A 21,086-nucleotide genomic window follows, 5' to 3' on the forward strand; every position below is an offset into this window, starting at 1 on the left:
CAACACCGCTCTTTAAGCGCAGTTCAAAATATAAACAAAGGCCACCCCCGCCGCCAGACGCGCACAAAGTTTTTATTGCGTGATTTCGTCGGGACAAGATGTCGTTCGATTTGTTGCCGGCGGAAATACTGCAGAAGATATTCGACTACGTCCCGCGAGCCGAGCAGCTGCAGAAAACATCGATCAGCCGCCGTTGGAACCAGCTGGCTCTGCGGGAAACCTATCTCATTCTGGCCTATGGCGAACAGGTAATCAACGAGAGGATACTCCGGCGGACCCAGCGGGGATACTGTTGCTTCTCGATGGAGTTCAGCGAAGCGTACGAGGTGCTGAAACCACGGCTGCAGATCTGTGCCGAGAAGTTCTTCCTGCGGAAGTTGATTTTAGACGGGATTCAGTCGTATGCTTTGGTGCTATTCGCACAGGAATACCGCCAGTGGTTGAGGAGTGTGGTCCATCTGTCCGTTACGGTGACGAACAGGGTCGATTCCGGAAATGGCGAGGAGCATCTGGATTTGCCTCGGCTGAGAGTCCTTTCCTGGACATGCAACACCGAAGAGGGCAACAAGGTTCTTCCCAAGTTTTCACTGAACGCACCAGCACTGGAAGATGTATACGTAGAATGCGCTGGAGATGTCGAACAGACTCCGTTAGTTCTGGAGCACACTACCAATCTCAAATCACTGGGAATATTCGTGCCAAAGATGATCCCCACCATGTGTCCCAACGGATTGCTTGTTCTAGATTGTTTGAGAATCTACAATGCACCGAGTCCATTTGCATGGAATCTGGAACAGTTCCTTCTTCCCCGGCTGACGGTTCTCGAGCTATGCGGATGTACAATTAACAGCGAATCCCTCTCTGCCTTGCGACAATTTCCCCATTTGGAAACTCTAATCATCCAAACGGAGACGCTCCACCTAATCAACCTGCACGCAATAGCCAATGCCCTACCGAAACTGAAGCAACTCCGACTTTTCGATGTACGGTGGACGCACAACCCGGAGGTCCTCAATTTCCCGTCTCTGCAAATCCTCGACGTGAACGATACCACCCAAAATGGAGACGGTTGGCCCCTGGAAATCAACGCCCCCAACCTTATCACCCTCAAGGGAACCGCTCTTAACCTCCTGGGCTTCGAACTGGCCAACCCGGCCTCCGTCAAGTGCATGCTGCTGCACGGGCTGTATTTGAACTACTTCCAGCCGCGCCTGTTCGCCTCGGTCATGATCCTGCACATCGACGTGCCCTGTGACGGTCGCCATCTGATGATCAACGAGTGCATCCACCAGTTCCCGAATCTGACCCGGCTGACGCTGATCTTGCACGAGAAACAATCGCCGGTGCATCTCAGCGGACATCTGCTGGCCATCAGCTTTATCCATCTGCGTTATTTGCACCTGGGGAACTTCGATCTGGATTACAACTTCCTCGTCGGGATGGGCAAGTGCCTCAAACTAAGGGTAAGATCATTGGGGATGGGATAATTTGAATTCATTGAATCATGGGAAATTATTTTCTATACTTTTTATACCTAGAATTAAAACTAACGCAATAGGGTTTTGTACCATTTGGGCAGGTGTACCTATTTTGGGCACTTGCCGCTATAACTAAGTCAATTTCAAACCGATTTATTTGAAATTTTGTATAGAGTTAGATAATGTACGTGCCTAATTCTATACAAAATTTCAAATCAATCGGTTTGAAATTGACTTTGTTATAGCGGCAAATGCCCAAAATAGGTACACCTGCCCAAATGGTACAAGACCCTATGTAGAGGAATATCTTTCCAGAAATAACCAATGCTAGGTGAAATTCCGTAACTTCTGGGAAAATTCTCGATCCTGCTTCTGACGAACTAAAAAAAAATCAGAAAGAATTCGAATACATCGACGCAGAACTCAAAGCGAATTAAGATTTATCTAAAAGTTTATCAAATTTTATAGAAATGTCTTTGGAATTCCTCACTTATATTTCTGTCATTTTTTTCTGTAGTATTGATGGTGTAAAGCCTAGTAGAATTTCTGAAGAGGATTGCCAAAAGTCCTGGAATTAAAAATCATACACATTCCTGAAAAAGGATACTCGCCAAATTCCCGGCAGAATTCCTTAAAAATATCTTAAAATTTCTGTAATTGCCCTTAATTTCTCCTTAGGTAAAATTTTCGGATAACCAACTGAAATGGTATGTTAGACATTCGTAAAGCCTGAAGCTCATAGGCATAAATGCATTGGCGGAGGCAAAGGGGGGCAAGGGGGGGCACTTGACCCCCCTAACTCTAAATTTCCGTTTAAATACGCCAAAAAATGTTTCAGAAAAATTAACCCTCTAATACCCAAATTTTTGATTTTGATCTAAATATCATTTTTCGTCATCTAAAATCGATTTAAACATGTTTTGGAAGATGAATCTTTTTAATTCTTGATATCGTGAATTTCAGTTTTTGATTTTTCTAATTTTTATTTTTGAACATCCCCACACTTTTATATTTTTCCTGGAAGCCAATTAGGGGAACGGATTTTTTTGAGATGACAACATTTTGAGATTTTATGATTATTGTTGAAATATTATTATTTTAATTTTTTTTCACAGAAAATTTTATATTCCGTGTAATTTTAAGGAAAATAATTTTAGAGTGTATTCGATTCCCTTAAACTAATAAACAAGGATAGAATGATTTGGGAAAAATTTAAAATATATTAATTGTAGCGATTCAATACAAAATCAACATTGACTTCTAAAAGGTGACTTAAACATCAATTTTTCAATGATTTAAAAAAAATGTAAATACGTTTTAAAATACACCAAAAACCATTTTGAGATATACAGAACAGTCCTAAATATCAGCCAAAAATATAAAAAAACGATTTTCGACGAAACAAAAATTACAAAAATGCTCAAAATATACCCCGTCTAAAGGCGGGATTGGGCGGCAGCAAATTTCACTAGATACGAAAAAAAATGTTTCAGAAAATTAATAAAATATATAGAATCAATTTGGCGCCAGCAAATTTCACTAGATACGCCAAAAAATGTTTCAGAAAAAATTAACAAAATAAATAGAATCATTTTGGCGCCAGCAAATTTCACTAGATACGCCAAAAAATGTTTCAGAAAAATCAACAAAATAAATAGAATCATTTTGGCGCCAGCAAATTTTACTAGATACGCCAAAAAATGTTTCAGAAAAATTAACAAAATAAATAGAATCAATTTTGCGCCAGCAAATTTCACTAGATACGCCAAAAAATGTTTCAGAAAAATTAACAAAATAAATAGAATCATTTTGGCGCCAGCAAATTTTACTAGATACGCCAAAAAATGTTTCAGAAAAATTAACAAAATAAATAGAATCATTTTGGCGCCAGCAAATTTCACTAGATACGCCAAAAAATGTTTCAGAAAAATTAACAAAATAAATAGAATCATTTTGGCGCCAGCAAATTTTACTAGATACGCCAAAAAATGTTTCAGAAAAATTTACAAAATAAATAGAATCAATTTTGCGCCAGCAAATTTCACTAGATACGCCAAAAAATGTTTCAGAAAAATTAACAAAATAAATAGAATCATTTTGGCGCCAGCAAATTTTACTAGATACGCCAAAAAATGTTTCAGAAAAATTAACAAAATAAATAGAATCATTTTGGCGCCAGCAAATTTTACTAGATACGCCAAAAAATGTTTCAGAAAAATTAACAAAATAAATAGAATCAATTTTGCGCCAGCAAATTTCACTAGATACGCCAAAAAATGTTTCAGAAAAATTAACAAAATAAATAGAATCATTTTGGCGCCAGCAAATTTTACTAGATACGCCAAAAAATGTTTCAGAAAAATTAACAAAATAAATAGAATCATTTTGGCGCCAGCAAATTTCACTAGATACGCCAAAAAATGTTTCAGAAAAATTAACAAAATAAATAGAATCATTTTGGCGCCAGCAAATTTTACTAGATACGCCAAAAAATGTTTCAGAAAAATTAACAAAATAAATAGAATCATTTTGGCGCCAGCAAATTTCACTAGATACGCCAAAAAATGTTTCAGAAAAATTAACAAAATAAATAGAATCATTTTGGCGCCAGCAAATTTTACTAGATACGCCAAAAAATGTTTCAGAAAAATTAACAAAATAAATAGAATCAATTTTGCGCCAGCAAATTTCACTAGATACGCCAAAAAATGTTTCAGAAAATTAATAAAATATATAGAATTAATTTGGCGCCAGAAAATTTCACTAGATACGCCAAAAAATGTTTCAGAAAAATTAATAAAATATATAGAATCAATTTGGCGCCAGCAAATTTCATTAGATACGCCAAAAAATGTTTCAGAAAAATTAACAAAATAAATAGAATCATTTTGGCGCCAGCAAATTTCACTAGATACGCCAAAAAATGTTTCAGAAAAATTAATAAAATAGATAGAATCATTTGGGCGTCTGGAAGTTGAACTAGATTTGCCAAAGTAGTTTTTCCAACTTAAAGAAAATATTTGCTTTTTGGTCGGCTGTGTTGAAAATAGACAAGTTGAAATGGAAGATTTCGGACAAAAAATCTACGTGGTTCTGCTGGGTGCGATTTGAACCTCTTGGAATACAAGTGTGGATTTGAACCGGGCAAGTAAAACTGAGACTAACAATTGATAATGTCTGTATTTGTTGAAGGTTTTAACGAGAATAAATTACTGTGTGAATATTACAAATGTCTTCAAATAACAAATGACTGCTGCGATTGAACAATCTCAGGTTGATCATACGATAGCACTATCCAATACTCCTCCTCAACGTGAGTTGTTGCTTCATATCCAGGCCACACATCTTCCTGAGCAGTTCCAGTCGGTTCTTAGATAACGGTTTTGTAAATAAGTCTGCTAACATTGTTTCTGTTGGGCAGTATTTGAAACATACAATATCGCTCTGTTTGAGATGCTTGGCAAAATGAAATCTTGTTGCGATATGTTTGGTTCTGTTACTAAATTTTTCGTTGTTTAGCATTTGGAGGCAGCTTTGGTTGTCTTCGTGAATAGTGATAGATACATTTTCTCCGAAGTCCCTCAGCAAACGTTGCAGCCATAATGCTTCCTGTGATGCCTCCGATAATGCAACAAACTCCGCCTCTGCAGTAGAAAGAGATACACACGTCTGCTTGCGGCACGCCCAAGATATTGTGCCACCGTTGTACTGGAAAATGTACCCGCTGTTGGACTTCCTATCTTCACGGCATTCCGCCCAGTCAGCATCGGCATATCCCGCAAGTTCGGAAGGTTCTCCAATATTGCTCAGGCGTAGCTTCATGTCGCAGGTTCCTTTCAAATAGCGTACCACTCTCTTTAGCTCATTCCAGTCCTGTTGCGATGGATTTGCGGTCTTCCGGCTCAGTATTGATATCGATGCAGAAATATCCGGTCTTGAGTTCACCGCCAAATAAAGTAGCTTTCCAACGATCTGTTGATACACCTGATTGTCCGGGAGTGGAGTTCCTTGATCAGCATGTTTCTCGTAACCAGGATCCAGCGGAATACTTGATGGCTTTGCGTCTTGAAGGTTGGCACATTGAACTACATCAGCTATGTACTTCCGTTGACTGATGAAGTAATCACCGGCTTCATTACGTTCTACGTCCAGTCCCAAGTAACATCGAATATCTCCAAGGCTTTTAATCTCGAACTCGCTCTTCAAGGTTCGTTCCAGGATGTCTACGATCATTGGATCTTCGCTAGCCGCTATGAGATCATCCACATAAATAAGGACGTAACTCCACTTGCCATTCACGCATTTCCGGTACAAGCATGGGTCAGCTTCGCCTTGTTCGTAACCAATGGACAGCAGTACTTCGTGAAGCGAGTAGTGTGCGGTAGTTCGGCAGCAGCAAAGTTTCGCGCGCTCGCTGTGCTAGATTTTTGCGATTTTTTTTCCTCTTCCCTCTGCGGGGCTCCGACGAGGGGACGCCAAGCAGTCAGTAGTGTGCGGTAGTTCGGCAGCAGCAAAGTTTCGCGCGCTCGCTGTGCTAGATTTTTGCGATTTTTTTTCCTCTTCCCTCTGCGGGGCTCCGACGAGGGGACGCCAAGCAGTCAGTAGTGTGCGGTAGTTCGGCAGCAGCAATGTTTCGCGCGCTCGCTTTGCTAGATTTTTGCGATTTTATTTCCTCTTCCCTCTGCGGGGCTCCGACGACGGGACGCCAAGCAGTCAGTAGTGTGCGGTAGTTCGGCAGCAGCAAAGTTTCGCGCGCTCGCTGTGCTAGATTTTTGCGATTTTTTTTCCTCTTCCCTCTGCGGGGCTCCGACGAGGGGACGCCAAGCAGTCAGTAGTGTGCGGTAGTTCGGCAGCAGCAAAGTTTCGCGCGCTCGCTTTGCTAGATTTTTGCGAGAGTGAGTTTGTGGAGGCAAAGTGTACAGGCCGCGTTTTCATTCGGTCGTCGTCGTCGTCTATTTGACTGTTTATCTTCGTACGGGGTGATTTAGTGCGTTTTTGGAGGCAAAGTGTACAGGCCGCGTTTTCATTCGGTCGTCGTCGTCGTCTATTTGACTGCTCATTTTCGTACGGGGCGATTTATGATACGATAAATGCAACAAACAACATTTTTTGCGATTTTAGTCAACAGACATTGAAATGTTCGTCACGTCAAGTGTCGGCCCAAGTTCCAAAGCCACGTTGGTTCAAATCACTTTATTTTCTCTTTCGTTAATTTTCGCACTTCGAAAACTATCTGAATGGTTCGTCATCTTCGATGTCGGCATGTGTTTTGTTTTAGTCCAAATGAAAATAAGTGGTTTGATATTAATAGGGTTGCATGAATCACTCCACTTACCAAAGTGAACTCATATCATGCGCCCTTTCCCCTCCCCACTAACAAAAAGTCCTTCCCATGACAGACGTGGAGACGCAGAGGTGATCTCGGTCTTTAGTAAGCAACGCACGTCATAATAACATTCCTTTCCTTCCTCGATGACCGTAAGGACGTGGCCGGCGCCGTTATTGACCTAATAAAGTTTGGAATTCTCGAAGATGCACATTGAGGACGGTAAGCTACTCCCAAGCTCCGTCTGTTGGTTCCTTGTGCAACTTCGATTGTTCTGGTCAATCACGGAGTAGCAACTACGAATAGTACGGTCACCTATGCTCATGCTCAATGGACAGCAGTACTTCGTGAAGCCGTTGATTCCAGGCACGGGCCGCCTGTTTTAATCCGTTTAAGCTTTTCTTCAAGCGGCAAACCTTGTTTTCAGCATTCTTGACTGCAAACCCTGGAGGTTGTTTCATAAATATCTCCTCCTCAAGTTGCCCATGGAGAAAAGCGGTCTTCACATCAAATTGTTTCACCATCATTTTTCGCTTGGCAGCCACACTCATCAGCGTCCGGAAAGTTGTTTGTCGAACGACGGGAGCAAACACTTCGTAGTAGTCTGTGCCGTAACGTTGACTAAATCCTTGGGCCACTAATCTCGCCTTGTAACGTTGAACTTGTCCATTCAAGTTTCGTTTCCGAGTGAAAACCCATTTGCAGCCAATAGCACGTTTTCCCGGGGGCAGGTCAACCAGTTCCCAAGTTTGATTCGACTCGATAGACTGCAACTCTTCCATTATTGCCTCTCGCCACTGTACCTTCTGAGGGCATGACAGTGCTTCACGGACGTTTCGTGGCTCCTCCTGAACTTCAGCTTCGGCACTACAAGCATACTTATTCGGCATCTTACCTTTGGTAGATCTGGTTGATCGTCTCAATTGCTCGACTTCATTATCCGCTTCAAGTTCCACAAAGGTGTCTTCGCTAGATGTGCTTGTATTCGCGTCATCAGAGAACCAGTATTCATCGTCAGAATCGGTCGCAGCTTCACAGCCAAGTTCACGATCACCTTCAGGTTCAGCATCACGACTAGCTTCCAATGGCACAACAACTTCTTTCAAAGAATCATCATCGTTAACCACATTGGAGGATTGCAGGAACTTCACATCACGGCTTACGGTCACTTTTCCAGTAGCGATATTCAGCAAACGATAAGCTTTGGACTCTTCACTGTAGCCAACAAACTTCAGTTTGATCGCCTTTTCATCCAGCTTGACCCGCTTCTCACCAGGAACGTGACAGTATGCATCAGTACCAAAACGACGGATGTGCTTGAGACTTGGTTTTGATCCGAACCATCGTTCGTAGGGGGTTCCTTCAATTGCCTTTGACGGTAGGCGATTTTGTAGATAATTCGCTGTCATCACTGCTTCTCCCCAAAAACGTTTGTGCAAATCAGCATCAATCAACATACACCTTGCCATCTCGACCAAACTTCTGTTCTTGCGTTCTGCTGTTCCATTCTGCTCGGGCGTGTACGGTGCTGTGTACTGAAACTTGATTCCATTTTGCTTCAGATATGCTTTCACATCGTTTCCGGTATACTCGCCGCCTCGATCCGAGCGTATGATCTTGGGTTTTCGTCCAAACTGAGTCTTCGTCATTTCTACGAACTCTTTCAGCTTCGATAGTACTTCTGACTTCCTGCGCAAAACATAAACCGTTGTGTACTTGCTATAGTCGTCTATTAGTGTTAGGAAAAACCTCCTTCCTCCTGGAGTTGCAGTTCGCATGGGGCCACAAACGTCACTGTGCACTAATTCCAGGATTTCACTTGACTTGCTCTGGGACGTCTTCGGAAATGGGAGACGGTGCATTTTTCCCTTTATGCAAACTTCACATTCACTGCTGCAGTCGCACCTTTTGTACTTCACACCGATCGCCAAATCGCTGAACTTTTTCACAGCTTCACAATCACGGTGGCCGAAACGCCGATGCCATTCATGGATACAGTGTTCTCCAGACGTAACCAATGATGCAGATTCCTTCAACGTTTCCAGGACAAACAAGTTGTTTCGCTGTTTTGCTATGGCTCCAACGACTTCATTTCGTGAAATTTCCGCACCGTTACGATCAAAACTCACCGTGTATTCCTTTTGTACTAAACGCTTCACTGACATCAGGTTTGATTTCATTTCTGGTACAAACAGCACTGCATCCATCGTAACCGTTCGCTTATTTCCAGCATGGTCCAGCAATTCAAGCTTTCCAGATCCACGGCCAGAGGACTTCACTTTGGTTCCGTTTGCTACCCAAATGTCTTCACGTATACCTTCATCCAGTGAATCGAAAAAACTTCGGTAGTTTGCGATGTGGCACGTAGCACCTGAGTCCAGGATCCAACGTTCATCTTGAGTAGCTGAATCTTCAACGCAGAAACCCCAATGCTCGTCATCGTCGCCTTGATGCACACTGTTGACTTTCTCCTTGGAAGTTTTCGTTCTCTTCTTCTGGGTTTCTTTCCAGGCCTTGAATTTCTGACAATCCACCTTTTGATGACCAGGTTTCTTGCAGAAAAAACATTTCATGACCTTCGGACCAGTTTGAAGCGCCGTTTCTGAGTCTTCAATGCTTCCACGATTTCTCCGCTTGCTCCACTCATCAACTAGCTTACCTTTAACAAGATCCAGTGTCAAATCGTCTTCAGATCTGGCCTCCAATGCCGTCACAAGCGTATCGTATTCTTCAGAGAGACTGCTGAACATGATTGCCACCAGCCAACTTTCATCCAGTACCTTGTCGGGCTGAAGTCCGTTGAGTTTGTCGAATAGTTCCACCAATCTTCCGATATGGATCTCCATGTCACCGTTGTTCTCCAGTCGCAGCGCACAAATCCTACGCATGATCGAGACCTTGGTACTCAGAGTCCGCTTCACATGGAAATTCTCCAAACTTTTCCAGGCTTCAGCTGCAGTCTTGGCCTTCCTAATGTGGACGAGCTGACTATCCTCGACGGCCAAACCAATTGTCGCTAGGGCTTGTTCGTCTTTTTCGGTCCAATTTGCAGGAGCAGGGTTCGGCTTCGGTTCATTGACGACCTTCCAGCAACCTTCTTTGGTCAGAAGCAACTTCATTTTGAAACTCCAGTTGTCGAAATTCGAGCCGTTCAACTTCGGGAAACACACCATCCGATCGCCCATTTTGATCTGCTGCTCTTGGATTCGTCAACTTCAAAAAATCTTCAACAACCTTATTCTTGTTCCGGATTCACAGCCGAGGGCCCATAACCTCTTGGAATACAAGTGTGGATTTGAACCGGGCAAGTAAAACTGAGACTAACAATTGATAATGTCTGTATTTGTTGAAGGTTTTAACGAGAATAAATTACTGTGTGAATATTACAAATGTCTTCAAATAACAAATGACTGCTGCGATTGAACAATATCAGGTTGATCATACGATAGCACTATCCAATAGAACCCACGTCTCTCCAATTCGCTAGACAGGGTGCGTTGGCCAACTTCGCCACAGAACAGAAGTAATGATTCTGCGAAGCCAAAAGCCAAAATAACATGTTCTCATTCAGGGTGTCTAGTGTCTACTACTTGGAAAAAAAACCTGGAAAACACGGAATCCTCAGGGAATTTTATTGAACAGGGAAAAACCTGGAATACTCAGGGAATAACTTGAATATTCAGGGAAATTTAGCTCAGATAACAAATAAAACATTGGGTCGAATCAGGGACGTGCAATTTCGAAAGGAAAACGAAAGCTGTACCAAATCGTTTCCCATGCGACGGGACTGCTGCGATGCTTCATAACTCACACTGCAACACGCTCGTTCATTACTGCTACTGAAACAAGTGTGTTTGAAAATAGAAGTGAAACACTTTGGATTTTCGTTTCAATTGTGGGTCATTGAAAAAAATCAATGTGCCAAAAACACTATTTAAAACAATTTTTCAAATTGTGGTGCACACCAATAGAATGATAGTTATGTTTTATGAAAAAGGAACACAAGTTCGACCGCTTAAATCCAATTAACCGGCGCCCGTAACCATTGAGAGACTAACGCGCAAGAGTGAGGCACTACTGCTCTGCCGAGTGAAGCACAAGCAGCGCGACCCCGAAGAGAGACTACCGAGTGGTACGATGAATGAGAACGTTTCCCAAATCTAAAGACACTATATGCAAAGACACGAAATGTTCCAATTGGAATTCCAAATTTGCTGTCAATGTCATTCCAATCGAGCAGGAGACCTGTCAAACGCACTTTAAAAGCATTGCTCGACAGCATCATCGTCATCACGCGACAATCATCATCAATAGCAACAATCATCAGATTTCGTGTCTTTAGCATACAGTGTCTTTACCCAAATCGAAAAGAAAGACTAGAATAGTGTATCAAACAGATAAAGTGACTCATTCAAATGTTGCATGAAAGTGTATCATTGAAACGAAATTGAACGCCCCTGGGTCGAATAATAGACATACTTCTATTGGTCGAATCAATAAATGGTTGCGAACTTTACCCTTCACTTGTAGAAGTAGAATCCAAAGAGTTTACTACATTGCACAATGGTCCGCGGGCCGTAATTAAGTGGAAAAAATTAATTACGCCTTAACTATTAGTTTTAGCTATATGTTGTCTTCGGGAAAGTTTCTTTATATTTTTTGAACATTTCTTCCAATAATGTAAAATTAGGGTGGTCCAAATGGTTCTCAAGATCACAATGTCAACTTTTTATTGTTTTCATATAGAGCAATGAAATGTTCTACAAAGTTGAAAAGCACTGAATTTTGAACAACTTTGCCGAAAAAAACCATATTGCTATCTCTTATGGTTCCAGAGATATTATTTTTTAAAGAAAAAAAATAGGGTGATACCCGAAAAAAAGGTTTGCTTTCAATAACTTTTTATTCATTGATTTCTCGCAAAAACTTTGTTCCGAGCAGTTTTAGTGCATTTAATATGCAACATTTTTTCCAAAGACCGCAAAGTTCTATATCCTCAATTTAAAAAGGTATTCATGGTTTTCTTCTAAAAATGGCTTATTTTTGACACTGAATATCTCAGAAGGGCGCAAGCCGATTTCAAATCTTTTGGCCTTGTTCACAAGATCTTATTTTCATCTTTCAATGGTGAAAAACCTAAAAGGGTGTTTTTTGTTTGAAGCGTTTAAATTAATTTTGAAAATACGGAATTTTTCATAGAAAAAGGGCCCTAAGTACGAAAATATAAGAGATACGAGTTTGCCGTCTTCGACAAAAATGTGTGATATTATAAGTATGAAAAGTGTTCGGAACAAAGTATTCCGTGAAAATCAACCAATCTAAACATATTGCAAGAAAACCGTTTCTTCTAAGGGCTTTTAGTTCCTGGTCGAATTTCCTTAGAAGAAACGGTTTTCTTGCAATATGTTTTGATTGGTTGATTTTCACGGAATACTTTGTTCCGAACACTTTTCATACTTATAATATCACACATTTTTGTCGAAGACGGCAAACTCGTATCTCTTATATTTTCGTACTTAGGGCCCTTTTTCTATGAAAAATTCCGTATTTTCAAAATTAATTTAAACGCTTCAAACAAAAAAACACCCCTTTCGTTTTTTCACCATTGAAAGATAAAAATAAGATCTTTTGAACAAGGCCAAAAGATTCGAAATCGGCTTGCGCCCTTCTGAGATATTCAGTGTCAAAAATAAGCCATTTTTAGAAGAAAACCATGAATAACTTTTTAAATTGAGGATATAGAACTTTGCGGTCTTTGGAAAAAATGTTGCATATTAAATGCACTAAAATTGCTCGGAACAAAGTTTTTGCGAGAAATCAATGAATAAAAAGTAATTGAAAGAAAACCTTTTTTTCGGGTATCATCCTAATTTTTTTTTTAAAAATAATATCTCTGGAACCATAAGAGATAGCAATATGGTTTCTTCGGCAAAGTTGTTAAAAATTCAGTGCTTTTCAACTTTGTAGAACATTTCATTGCTCTATATGAAAACAATAAAAAGTTGACATTGTGATCTTGAGAACCATTTGGACCACCCTAATTTTACATTATTGGAAGAAATGTTCAAAAAATATGAAGAAACTTTCCCGAAGACAACATATAGCTAAAACTAATAGTTTAGGCGTAATTAATTTTTTCCACTTAATTACGGCCCGTGGACCATTGTGCATTGTTGGCATGAATAAGAAAGTTATCGAATATGTAGTGGTCGTTTCTTTCGAACATTACTACATAAGTTTTACTACATGATTGTAGTAAAAACTATCAAAACAATTTTTTCCCCTAATACCTACTTATGGTTCTTACTTGAAGCCAGGGATGGGAACACTCACTTTCAAAGAGTTTCACTCACATGCTATTTTCTCAGCTCAGAAGCATGCAATCAAGAAACAATATGTATGGACGACTTTTGCCTTGTGGTTTTGTCTTAAACTTTGCCGAATAAAGAAAGGGTCGCACACGCATTCCGAAGTCGTGAAGGAGCTACAAATGCAACTCTCCACGAGGTGAATGTAAATTACACTCACCTCGTGGAGAGTCGCTTTCTCAGCTCTGTCATAACTTTGGGATTCGTGTGCGACCCCTACTCCTTTCGGCAAAGTTTTAGACAAAACCACAAGGCAAAAGTCGTCAATACACCGTTTCTTGATTGCATGCTTCTGAGCTGAGAAAATAGCAAGTGAGTGCAACTCTTTGCAAGTGAGTGTTCGCAGCCTTGCTAAAAGCTTGTGGTTCTGTGAAAATGTTGAAAATTCTTGATTATTCCAAAAGCAAGCTAAATCAAGAAGTCTGGATAACTACGCTAGAAGAACAAGAGTAGAACTAGATCTAGCAGCTGTTTCCGGCAAGCCGACGATTCCTATATAAGGACTGTTCAATTTATAAAACGGACAACTTTACAAGGCTTTAAAATGAAGACGTGTAGTTCAAACTTAACCACCCTTGCTTCATTGTTCAGCACATCTTCTTTCATTATAGTAATGATTTTTGAATCGAATAAAAATAGTTTTATTTCATAGAAAATAGGCCAGATGTTAAATGAAGTGAATTTTACGATTTCTGAAAATTGAAAATATATATATAAAATTACTGTTCACATATGGTATGTATATCGTTTTCAATATCGGAAAAGTATGTGCCATGCCGCAGCAGCATGAGTAATAAACATTCTGGCGAAGTTTAAACTCAATTGGAAAATTGGTTGTCGAAATATTGAAGTCTCATGTGAGATGCGATTTTTTTGAATAAAATTCAGTTGTAAAGCAAAAAGGGCATGAATATATTCAATAAACAATTTTTTTATACATCCTGTCGAAAGAAGGAATAAAGTGGTTTTAAATGCAGAAAACTGCTTCCTAATAGCATTGCTGGTTTGGTTACTGTGTGACATTACAGGCACAGTAATCAAAACAGTTTCGTTCTTTGAAGATTCTTCCAAATAACAATGCAACCTAATGCAAATTTTACATAACAATAATGTTGGAAATAAAAATTTTTACATGCGATTGTTATTGAATAAGGTGTACAATAACATAGGACCAACTTTGTTGAAAATAAATAATAACAAGATTCGCTAGAGTCGAAAATCTGCATCAATGGAGCAAAAGGTTTGCAGTTTTTTACTATGACCATCTTTATGTATTGAATTTTTGATGAAGAATGCATTTAAAGTATTTTTTTCTTCTGCGTCATTCAGAAAGCAACATTCTTCTACTCTGGACAAATTTTAAGCCGAATCCGTTGTGCTATTGCATCACAGAACTTAAATAAATATTTTTTAATAACTTCTTTGCAAACAAGGCAACTTACTATAAGCTGGAGGCTGCTTGGTGCATTATTACTAATCAACTATTGAGCTTTACCTTTAATAGAATAGTATAAGATTCCAATACATTCAAAACTTCATAATATGCATGTTTAGTATGTGGAAAGTTATGTGGAATTTTGAGAATTGGGTTTTTATTGATGTTTTACGAAAACCGCTTCAGTTACACAATAAAGAACATTTTGCTTATTGTTATATTTTTCCTACATTTGAGGATAGCTATAGAAAGTTATGCAAAAACTGATAATGATTTTATTGAAAAATAAAAAAGATATCGCACAAGCAAGTTGTCCGTTTTATAAATTGAACAGTCCTTAGTGCCGGAAATTCCATATAGACGACGCGGATTAATCTGGAAGTTAAAATCCATCTTGAAACTCCGCTACAAAGATTTTTGTTTCAGGAATTCCGGCAGCTATCTGTGGAACTTCTCTAGAAATATCTTTTTGAGTGCCTCCCAAGATTCCATCCGCATTTCTTCACGTCGTTTTTCTTTGTATTTCTTTTTGAATTCTTTCCAGAGATTTTTGCGGATTCCTGCCAGCTTTTTTTCAAGATTCGAACAATTCTGTCCAGGACTCTTCCTTGTAAATTTTCCAGGGTTTCTGAATTCAAAACGGATTTTCCTTGGAATTTGTCATAATTTCCTTCCAAAGGTTTTTCTGATATTGCTCCTAGAGTTCCTAGTGAGATTTTTCCCGGAGTCCAGTCCTACGATTTGCTCAAATCTCCACAAGAGATTGCTCTTGAAGATATGCATGTTCGATGTTCCTTTTGGGACTTCCCCAGGACATTTTCCAGGAATTTCTTCCAGAGTTGTTACAGAATCCGTATTCCTGGGATTTATAATAAAGCTCCTACAAGGATTTCTTAATGAGTTTTTCGTGAATTTTCCGCAACAATTCTTCCCGGGATATCTTCGGAAGTTTCTTCTGTATTTTTTCCAGCAATTTCTGTGAGCTTTCTTCTACAGTTTCATACTGGATTTCAAGTGTAGTTTCAACTAGAATACTTTCAAAAGATTTCTCTCGGCGTTTCTTCTGGGACTTCTCTCAGACGATTTCTCCCGGTGGTGGTCCTGAGAGTTTTTTTTTCAGAGTTTTTCCAATGCTTTTCCCGGTATTGTTTACTGGATTTCTAGCAGTGATCCAGGTTTTCTCGAGATTACTCCAAGAACTCTTCTCCGGAACGCCTGCCAAAAATTGTCTCGAGATTCTGGGTGCTCCTTTTGGTATTTCTTTGATAATTGCTCTTAAATTTCTTACAGGTATTTTCTTCAGAATCTTTCCTAGCAGAGCTAAAATAATGCAGGTGACATTTGAGGCGAGAAACTTCACAAAGACTTGAAAAAATCTCGAGAGGAACTTAAGAAGAAACCCTGAGAAAAACTGGAACATCTTTGAAAAAAGTTCTGGGAATGATTCCGGGGGAAAATATTAAGGAAATTAAAGAAGGAACTCAGCGAATCTCTAAGAGAATTACGGGCAAAATCCTGCGTGGAAATCCGAGAGCAATGTCGAAAAACTTGAAGAAATCCCTGGAAGATCTTCTACAAAAATCTGTTGGAAAGCTATCTAACTGAGAGAAATTCCTAACTGAACTTGAGATACATTATGGGAGCATCTCCGGGAGGAATCCAGCAAAAAACTCTGGAAGCATATCGGGAAACGTCTGGAGGAACAGCTCTGCTTAAAACTCCCTAAAGTATAAGGAAAAATCCCAGAAGAAGTTATTTATGGGAAGAAATACGTAAAACATCAGTGGATGAAAATTTGGGAGAACTGGAGAAAGTCAGAAAAAAAAATTCGGCAATTCTGCAAGAAAAAAAAAACTAAATGAGAAAACCGCGGGAAGAATTCTGTGACCAGCTGCGAAGGAATTTAAAGGAGGAATTGCGATAGAAATTCTTGAAAGGAATTCTTGAAAGAATCATCGATAGAATTTTAAAATTTAAACATTATTAAACAACAACCGGCACAGAGAACCGATATCCAAGTCCAGATTCAAAATTGTGGAAGGAATTTAACGATCATAATATGGTCTGTAAAATTACTGATTGGACTCCTGAATGTTGTTTTTTTCTGATATTTTTAGAAAGTTTGAATGACATTTCTTTTTAAAAGACGTGTTTCGGTGGAAATGTCAAAACAAATTCTTGGCCCAGGAGAGCCCTGCTGAAAATATTTAAAATAAATTTATAATAATTAATGAATATTTATTGTTCATTTTTTCGAAAAAGATTCGAAAAAAGTAGTTGGAAGAATTCAGCGATAATTTCATTAGATTGGGCATATTTTTCAATTATGAGCTTTCAAAATTCATCCCTGGAAAATTCAAATAATTAAATTATTTTAGGGAACGTCCATAAATTATGTCACGCAAAAATTGCCCATTTTCAACCCCCCCTCCCCCCCTATGTCACACTGTTTGTATGAGACCTCTAAAATTTTTGTAAGGGTCGTCACACTTTTTTGAACCCCCCCTCCCCCCTAAAAGCGTGACGTAATTTATGGACGTTCCCTTATTTTGACTTATGATTGAACACCCTGTCACTGTTGTTCGTAGACACTCTCAGAAGGTGTTGGAAGCGGACATCTAATAACTTCAAAATCACAACAATTTTCGGAGGACTGTCTGCCTCTTCTGTGCTTTTTTTCTCTTATTCAAAATAACTCACGGATTTTCCCCCTCTTTTCCAGACCCTGATCCTCCAGGATGGAACGCTAGCCGTCAGTCCCGACGATCGGCCAGTCTACTTCTCCGATCAGCAGTTCTTCTACCTGCAGAACGTGAAGATCCCCGCGGAGGTAACGTCCTTCCCGGTGTTCAACCCTCCGACCCGGATGATACTGTCGCTCCCGGATGGGAACGTTTTCAGCACCTTCAAGTGGGACGAGAAGAACATCAAAAGTGCCGAGGATTACGTTACGTTTTTGCTTTGGTGAGGGAAATGGCTTTTCTCAAAAAATGGCACACAAAAAGTCGCTTGTTTGTAAGGGTTTTTAATATTTGTATATAAAAATTGTATTTCTTTGCATTTTTTCCTAATGTTTAATATACTCGAGTTTATGAATAAATTTACGATTATATTTAATTTGTTTTTCTGATGACATTTATATTCATAATCATGAAGGAATTAATGTTCTATTCTATGTAAATATGTCTGTGGTATTAAGTACCTATCATCAGAAATATCTCTATTATTTAACCAGCATTTTCAACACAATGAAAAAATCATTTAGGTGTCATCACCAGAAATAACAATAAATTAAGGTAACTTCATAAACTGACAGACATAACACTTAGAAGAAATTTGTTGCGATGATAATTTGCCAGGTGTACACTAGCACCCTTGAGTCATTTTATGTATAAACAAGAAAAAGATGGAATATCCTATTTAATTGTTTCTTTCAATTTGGATCGCTGTCAAGTCTAGTTTTATTAAATTTTAGAATTTTGCTAAACAATGGTTCTAGCTGTTCATCTAGAATTAAAAAGAAATATTTGCTATACTGCATCACCATTGATTTTACGTTTAAGACCATAGCGTACTTCCGGTAGTACATCTGCGGATTCCAACTCCTCCACGCCCATGATCGCTGGAGGCCTGTGTGCGCCATTATATTCTAAACAGTCCATCCATATCAGTCGAGTTAATTCCGGCATCGTTTGCACATGTGCGTCCGACTCACTCTGTTTGCAGTCATTAGCTACTTGTTCCTCCTCCCAACGTCGGTATGCGGAATAGAATCGTGGCAGTAAATTCTGCCGGAAACCGTCCACGTACATCTCACTGGCTTCGGGAAATCCCCGCATACATTTCAACACCACCAATCGAAGGGCACTCCAATCCTGTACGTTCGGAATGGAAAGTACCTTGTAGCACCGAATAAGATTCTTCACGATATCCCAGTTGTCTATCACTTGCTCCGATATCACGAATGTTCCCCGATGGACCACGAAAGTTTCAACCGCTCGCAGCCAATGGTGACAAACGAACGACACTAGGTTTAGATGCTCATTGTAGGACAGATACGATAGGATCTTCTGCAGCAGCTCCAGTGGAAGTTGATTGATGTGCATCGTTGATGTTTACAAGCTAATTTGTGTAAGATTTTATTTTTGCTATTTTAGTAAGATTCCCTGAACGAGGCTTACTCAACACAAATGAATGCCTAGCATTTATCGTTAATCGACACAGTATCCTTCGTGAAAGCACACGGTGCTACCTGTAGTGGACTGAGTGTAGATAGTTGTGCTTTGTAATATGTATAACAAGTTATAGACGAGTGCACCGCCCGCTGAAAGTTCACTCGGGCCGCGAATTTTGACACCACAGCGGGGTCGACTCTCAACAACTTCTACCCAGCTGAAAATTTGTTTAATTTATTGCATCTAGTTTTCGCGATGAAGTTGCAAAAATATGGGCTAGTGCATTAACTATATGCATATGCATCACTTTAAATGTAAATTCATGTAAGAAATCAAAGAAAAATATTATCAGCGCATTTTGGTGATGCATCTCTGAGTAGAAGTTGTTGAGAGTCGACCCCGCTGTGCTGTCAAAAATTTTCAGGCTCAGTGAACTCAATGTTCATCGGTGCACTCGTCTATCTGTTTAGTTCATTCTAACGGGCAACCTAGAGAAACTGCAAAGCCAAAATTAAAAAATTTCAGTATGTGATTCTTAATGCGATTGCAGAGATTTTTGTTTCTGATGACTAAAAACCATAAAAAAAGTAATCACATTGTGTAAACAAATAATAATGTTCTACAGAGAAAAAAGCACTTATAAGCACTAAAAAAAAACTTGGCATCACTGCTTTACACACTCGCTCGACGTGATAGAAGCGATGAAAGTACCGCTTAACACACCCACCCACACCGCCCACTCCAACCTTGGGTGCTTCAGGACGTGAACGAAGCGTTCACGTAAACAACAAAAATGTTCATGATGCACCGAATGAACTTTACACTTGTGATCAGGGTTGCCAGATTTTAAAACAAGAGCCCGGATGTCATTCGGTCATCTTTCTTTATGCTAGCAAGAGAAATAATTGGGTTCTTTAGGGGCATCCGGATTATTTCAAAATCGGATTCTCCGCCCTACAATTAGTCGAAATCCAAAATTTCATAATTTTCGGAGTCCGGGAACTATTTTTAAAATACATTTAAAGTTTGTATGGGAAAATTTTTTTGTTCGGGCTGAACTGTCACTTTATCGATTGAACTGTCATTCTATCCACAAAAATGAAAACTGTTTTGTTAATTTAACCATCAAAACAAAGGTAATGGAATCCAATAAAATCACGTTATATTCAGAAAAATGAGCTCTTTCGATTAGGCTATAGAAAATAGCAATATTTTATTCACTAAACAACCCAATTGTTAATTATATTTACTATTATTAGAATAATTATTTTAATAGATGATATTAATAAATATGAATATTAATAACACTAATGTTAATAATTGTTCATAACTGTAGTTTAACCACAGACAAACAGACATACTACTCAAATCGAAATCATCGCACGATTTAACGGTCATTTTGAAAATAACGTGTGGTTCGGACTGTGCTCGCATGTGTCATGGTGGCGCTGCTGTGCCTACATCACCTCTCAATTTTGGAGAGAAATGAACGCGACGCCGATCAATGTTTACATAAAATGACTCAATCATGAACCTTCATTCATATTTTATGAATGGATGCCGCCACGGGGGAGTGGTCACCTGCTAAATTTTTATATCGAGCCGAGGGAAATAACACCTGCAAATGAATGCTTCGGATTGAGCATTATAGAGGGTGCTAGTGAGATGCCAAACGATGTTTTTGAAGCAATTTTCCTCTAAGTAGTATGTCTGTTTGTCTGTGGTTTAACCGAAGACTACTTTATCTAAACATGAAACTCTGCTATTTTCCCATATTATGCTTTCCCTGATAAAAAATATCATAAATTTTATTGTTACAATACCATTTTTCCGAAAATTATTCACCATTAAACGTATTGTAATTTGCACAACACACTCACCACCCCCCTTCTACCTCTTATCGTTTTCTTGAAATTTCGATTTAGACATCGCATTTCAGATCATAAGTTTGGAACTGTACAAGTACCTACGCACTTTTTTGCGCTGTGTGCTGGCTCTATATAGGCTAGAGGAACTGGTTCACCTACACGGAAAAAAAACAGATTACCCAAAAAATTACGTTAAAAGAACGCAAAAATAAGTATAGGGAACGTTCAAAAATTACGTCCAACATTTTGGGGGGAGGGGGGTCTAAGAAAGTGTGACAGTACGTGTATTAGGTATAGGAAAATAGCGTGACAGAGGGGAGAGGGGGGGTCTAGAAATCCCGAAAAACGATGGACGTAATAAATGAATCTCCCAATACCGCTTGAGCTTTTTACCCAGCAGTGGGTTGTTTCCTCGCTCTCCCGCTCGCATTGTTGT

The 21,086-nt window shown here is 39.3% G+C and overlaps 1 protein-coding gene across 1 annotated transcript; it reads left to right on the plus strand.

The window, feature by feature from the left end:
- The first annotated feature begins 98 nt into the window (after positions 1-98).
- LOC109621851 (uncharacterized) lies at positions 99-17,583 on the plus strand. The gene is made up of 2 exons (XM_020076038.3): positions 99-1,463; positions 17,330-17,583. The coding sequence occupies exons 1-2, from the start codon at positions 99-101 to the stop codon at positions 17,573-17,575; spliced, it is 1,611 nt and encodes a 536-aa protein (XP_019931597.1). The 3' UTR covers positions 17,576-17,583.
- Positions 17,584-21,086: the final 3,503 nt, after the last annotated feature.

Source organism: Aedes albopictus, chromosome 2 (assembly GCF_035046485.1).
Source record: "Aedes albopictus strain Foshan chromosome 2, AalbF5, whole genome shotgun sequence".
In the NCBI taxonomy this organism is placed as follows: Eukaryota; Metazoa; Arthropoda; class Insecta; order Diptera; family Culicidae; genus Aedes; species Aedes albopictus.